The sequence below is a fragment of the Corylus avellana genome, chromosome 9, assembly GCF_965113065.1.
Source record: "Corylus avellana chromosome 9, dhCorAvel1.hap1.2, whole genome shotgun sequence".
Classification (NCBI taxonomy): Eukaryota; Viridiplantae; Streptophyta; class Magnoliopsida; order Fagales; family Betulaceae; genus Corylus; species Corylus avellana.
This window is the reverse complement of record NC_142498.1, coordinates 1998281-2004387: the sequence shown is the minus strand read 5'-3', so window position 1 is coordinate 2004387 and position 6107 is coordinate 1998281. Positions and strand designations below refer to the sequence as shown.

Genomic DNA, 6107 nt, shown 5'->3' with positions numbered 1-6107 from the left:
ACCAACATGTCAAGTATTAAAAAAACAAAAAAAAAAAGAACAAAAAAAAAAGAAAGAAAGAAGAAGAGGCATTAACAAGTAATTCAAAATATAAAATACTTAAAACTATTTTTAACTTTATGCCAAATCAAAATACTTTTTTTTTTTTTCCCCAACAAATACATTCTAAAAAGTTGTCTTTGCCAAATGAACACAATTGTCAGTCCATAAATCTAATGGTTGATTTGTAAGATGATAGTGGAGAAATATGGACAAAATATTGACCACAATAATTTTTTTTTAGAAAAATGTGTCACCGACTCATGGGATATTTACACATCATTTGGGAACCAACTTAAAAAAAAAAAAAAAAAGAAAAAAAACCATTAGAAAGTGTAACATTTCTCTTTTCAAAGATTGGTTTTGAGCTTTTTTAGAGCAAACGTGTCAAAACGTGTTTTTAAATTCTTAATCAAATTGACTTTTTTGCTTGACACATATTTTTATGTATTAAAAGCATTTTTTAAACTTCATAACACAATTTCAAACCAACCATCTTTTATGATATACTATTTATTCATCTCTCATTTATCTATTTTTTAGATTCAACATTGAATCTATATGGCCCATGTAAGCCATATATGAGTTATACATATTGAATGATGAGTTTTTAAAAAATACGAATGAAGACGGATAGAAAATAGACGAAAGATGAAAAAATAACATTTTTCTTTATTCATAACTCATTAAAGTTCACAATAGGGGCGGAACTAGACAATTAAGATTGAGGGACAAAATGTAAAAATTTAGTTTTTGGAGAGACATTTCATAAAAATCTATAAATTTTAGGAGTAAAATTTTAAATTTTAAAAGTAATTTTAAAATTTTGGAGAACAAGGACTTGTGTAGGTCCGCTCCTTGTTCACAATACAAAAGCATCACAAATCTCATAGGTAACGATTTTGAAAATACTTTTTAATTTTTAAAATTAAAAAAATATATATATATATATATTAAATTAGTAATAAATAATTTAAAATACAAAACTATTTGCAAATTACAAAATACATTTTAGTTACTGTTATTTGAAGTCGTTTTCGGGTCGACGGGTCGTAGTCGTTTGATGCTCTGAATCAAATAACTACTAAAAGCACGGAGACACTATTGATGTCAGCATTTATGAATCATGTTTGGTATTATAAATACAATCAATCATACAACAAAGATAAAATTAAAATAAAATAGTATTAAAAAACTTAAAAACCTTTTGAAATTGAGCAAACCAAACGCTCCTCTAGAGAAAACCTTTTCCCTCCAAATCCTCTTTCTTCTTTGCAATTCAAAAACCCTCTCATCGCATTCAATTCCCCACTCAGTCCCCTCTTCAACACGCTGTACCTGACACCGATCCCAATCCCCAGATGAAGCAGAGCATCTTCTTTAAATCCCCCTCCCAAAACCCAATTCGCGTCGACTCCAAGAACCAACGCATTCGCGTTGCGGACATACTTGCCGCCGACGAGGAGGAGGAGGAGGACTGTGTTGGCGATTTTGGCATGGATTGGCGGCGGTGCAGCGACGGGTCTACGAGCCTCCAGTGCTCGTCTCCGCGCCGGATTGTTGCGCGGTGGCTGGCGGCGCTGAGGCGGGCCAAGGAGAGAAGGAATGTTGTGGTGCGTGCAAGGCGTTCGATGAATAGTCTGAATGCTGGTGACTCGTCGCCCTCAGCTTCGGAAAGCGAGGAGTCAGGTGACAGAGCTTGAGTTTGTTTGCTTCTTTGGCTCGGGTTTGTCATTTGTGATTGCTTTGAGTCTTGTGGTTTGATGTACTTCTATTGAACGCATTGGGTTTTCGGTATTTCTACTCAAACCCTTTTGTGGTATCCAATTGTTCTAATGAATTACTTCCATCTACTTTCCGTTGAAAACTATTAACGAAAATTAGTCAGATAAGAATCATTAGACATCACGTGGGTGTGATTACGGAGATATAGGTGAGTGAGTCACTTACATATCATGTGAACAATATCCGTTAATGATTTTAACATAAAGGGGATGGAAATAGATAATTAGAACAATTGGATATCAAAGGGTCCTGATTGGAAAAATGGGAAATGTCAATAAAGTTGTATTAAATCATAATGGTTGTCGATGCATTTTACCCTTTTGGGAAATATGATTGTTTGCTCAGAAAAATAAAGAGACATATTATTGTTCCATTTGATATACTCCTCTATGTACTGACTGGTTTTTTAAGAAATTGACTTATGATTGTTGGTACTTTGCTTGTGTTGATTGTGCTTATTTTTTTGTATGCCGTAGGATGGGTCTCACAATTTTATGTTTAACGCATTGTGGGTGAGAATCAATTAGTCCAGATTGTATTGATTTTGTAAATAAATGCAGCATAATATGGATGATTTCAGGTCTTTGACAAATAGAACATGAGCCAAAGATTCGAGTTCTCACATTGTCTAACTTGTTCCTAAATATTACCATTTATTTCTGCTTAGTTTTTAAATAGACAACTACCATACACACAATCTTGTTATCTAGACTAAGACAATGGTACCACACTGATTTCATCATGACGTTAGTACTATAGCACACATCCGTATCTTTGATTGCTAAAAATGTATGAGCTTCTGTGCAGTTGCATCGCTATCTCTGTTTTTCTCGTCACATAAAGTTTAGCCTTCATCCCCTTGAGTACCATTAGGTAAACCAAACATATGAACTTCCTTTTGTAATACCAACCATTCAATAGCAATCAAAATCTACATAGGAGTGAAATGCTTTGGGATGTTTAAAGAGAGAGAGAGAGAGAGAATATTTGAACTTGCAGGTTTTAATTCAGAGTCTCAAACCCAAAAAAAGTCATAATTCAAGCGAGTTTTTGGAACAAAATACTCCTTATGTGAGCCATCTGATGATTGTTTTTTTCATGTTGAGAGGGCATGATTTCATATAAAAGACCTGGTGACAGTGTCTTATTTTTCTTTTGTCCTTTTTTCTACTTACAGTTATCATTTTGTATTGCTATGTAGGAATTAAATCTTTTACATGCTTCTAATATATCCAGGACAGTGTAGGAAAGATACTTCTTTCAACTTGGGAGTGGGATGTAGTTTGCTATATCTCATTGCAGCGAGTAAAACTGAACTTACTAAGATGGTTGAGTTGCGTACGGAAATGGAAATGCTTCTTCAAAATGTCAAAGACGATTTGCAAAGGAAGGATGCACTGCATAAGTCATTTGAGTCAATTGACACTCTTGCCTATTCCACCACTGATGTACAAGAAGGCTCAAACTTTAACAGCTGGCATTCACTTCAGTCACAAACAACATCATATGTATTACCAGATTCAGGAACCATTACGGTACATGATCAGCCTTTAAAAGATGAATATGTACCAGATTCATCTACACTTCAACAAGATGAATATGTAGAAGGAATGGATGAACTTGAGGCAGAACTTGAAGCTGAGTTGGAGCGTTTGCTGACCCGCTTGGATAGAGATAATTCGTTGAAACATCCACTACAGGAAAGGATAAAGGTACATGGAATTATATTTCGGTCTGTCTTTTACTTCCTTTGTGATATATGCCTGTATGTCTGTGAGTTGGCCAATTAAACTCAGAAAGCTCATTTACAATGATTTTGTGTGTATTAGAGAAACGTCTCTCTTAAATGGCCATTACCCAGTGTTGGTACCACCAAGGAGGAGGCAGAATCTCTTAGTATTTCCAAAACATTGATTTGAAAATTTTCTTGTTTTACGTTTTCATTATTAGGCAAGCTATCTCCATGTATTGTGTTTGTGTTATATGTGTTTTTTGGAAGGAAATTACAAGATTAGCAATTATATAGAAGGGGTTTTTACCTTCAGAACTTGTGGAAACCCTTCTGTAGTCATCAACCTGGGTGCATGTATTTCAAAATCGGTTGGAGATGATCACCAAATTCTCATAGTATATTCCTCCTTTTTCCATTATGTTTTGCTTTTATTTTACAAGTGCATTTCCTTCTACTCTGGTATTTTGAGTCATACATCTAAGTAGAACACCTATATTTTGCTTTTTGAAAATTTCATTAACTGTAACCTTTACCTCATCAATTATTGATATAATAATTGCCTTCTGCAAAAGTAAGGTACTATAAGAGTTTAGGCGATCATTCCCTGCAATTATTGTGATCCTTATTCTCTCCACCAATTAAGGAGTATTCATCAAAGTGCAAAATTTTTCCCTTTTTCAGTTTATACCCAACCTTTAAGATTAATAAGAAAACAAGTTTAGACATGTCCTTATTTTTGAGTCAGAAAATTTGACCAAGTTCCCAACTCTCTGTAAACTGATGTTTGGTATGTTCTACACAATTTCTCTGTTGCATTTCTGAATATCTGTAAACTGAGGATGGCAGGTGACTGTTGACGATACGGATTCTGTCAGAAGCCGTAGTTCGAGTTTTGGGGAGGTAATTGACCTTCAAAATGCCAGTACTGAAGTTCACTGTGGAGTTCCACCCACAGAACTTCAGAGAAGGTTGCATGAACTACTGGAAGCAAAGCAGCAAGAACGGATAAAAGAGCTAGAAGCTGCTCTAGAATGTGCTATGCACAAGCTCCGTGAGAAAGAAATAGAAGCTTCTTGGTGGAAAGACACTGCACGACTTATTTCTCAACATGTTCCAGGGCCTTCACGGCTTAGTTCCCAACCTGATTCAGAAACTTCTTAATTATGTAGGTAAGCTTCAAATTGTAAACGATAGCTTTTGAGTGAGATTTTGTTAAAGCCACCATGCATGTGTAACCTTACTTGGTCTGTGATGATGAGTTACTGTATCTATTTTGGCTTTTGGGTTTGAAACACAGGTGATATTGCTTGTACAAGGTGTAGTGATGACAAATGAGAAGAATAATATATACGGTTTTAAGAAATGCAATAGAGTGGATTTTGTTTAAGGAAATACGAGTGTAGTTTTCTTGGTTGCATGCATGCATGCATTGCATCGACAATGCAATAATGAATTGCTCAAAGCCACTCGCACATTGATCATTATTCAACAACTCCGGATCTCACTTGGTTCTATGCATATGGCAGAGGACAGAGCTTGATAGATTTACAGAAACAGCAATGGAATGGGGGAAAAAGTTGAAAAACCATCTCGCCAAATAAACTCTCCAATGCAGTTGATACGATACTAAATGAAAACAATAAAAAAAATTGAAAATGGATCAAATAAATGTCTGGTCCAATAAAAGTGCCACAGAAAATGTAGGCTCTTCTTGTTATTGTTTTTTTTTTTGAAACATCTTCTTGTTATTGTTTTTTACATGGGGTTGTGTTCTGATTTGACATTTAGGTTTATGTGTTTTGGGTTATTTATTAATGTATTTGTTTTAAATAGAGAAAACAAAAAGGAGAAGGAAAAAATGTTATCAAACAAAGCCGTGGTTTTGGCTTTTGTAGCAGACCAAAAGATACAGTTGGTTTGATAAAACTTTTGAGCTGGTCCTTTTTTTTTTCTTGGGAATGCTACACTTATTCTTATTTTTTTACACAATTTTTTCATACCCGTAGGTGGCTTTTAAAGCTAGTATTGATCAAAACTCGATAAAGTTTCATCTTATATCTACTAGTGATTTTAAAAGTCACATATAAGTGAAAAAATTGTATAAAGAAGTTGAGTTGTTAGAAGTCACTCTCGTATCTCTTCAAGAATAATGTGGTTTTTAAAATTACCATTGGACTTGTGATTAATCATTATTAAATTTTGATCAAATGATAATTTTAAAAGTCATCTTATTTTTTGAGAACACAAGAGAAACTTTTGGAATTATTTAAAGAAGTGAGTAATTGTAGCATTATTCTAGTCGGTGGCGGAGCCACGTTACCCCCCCCCCCCCCAAGGATTTTAATTTTTTTTTTAACCCAAGGCACCCTTAAAATAAAATAAAATAAAAAGAAAGAAAAAATTCTTTTTACAATTTTACCTACTCATTTCCTAAGACACAGCAACCCTTCCCCCGCACCCCCATTTAACCCATGGCAATTTGAGCACATATTTTTGAACTTTTATAGATATTTTTTGTGATGCATATATTGTGTGAATTACCAAATTTTTA

At 34.4% G+C, this 6107-nt stretch overlaps 1 protein-coding gene across 1 annotated transcript; it reads left to right on the top strand.

Moving 5' to 3' along the window:
• Window positions 1-1234: 1234 nt before the first annotated feature.
• LOC132189905 (protein POLAR LOCALIZATION DURING ASYMMETRIC DIVISION AND REDISTRIBUTION) lies at window positions 1235-4926 on the top strand. The gene is made up of 3 exons (XM_059604740.2): window positions 1235-1728; window positions 3061-3536; window positions 4403-4926. Exons 1-3 carry the CDS (start codon window positions 1401-1403, stop codon window positions 4715-4717), a joined length of 1119 nt encoding a protein of 372 aa, XP_059460723.2. The 5' UTR covers window positions 1235-1400; the 3' UTR covers window positions 4718-4926.
• Window positions 4927-6107: the final 1181 nt, after the last annotated feature.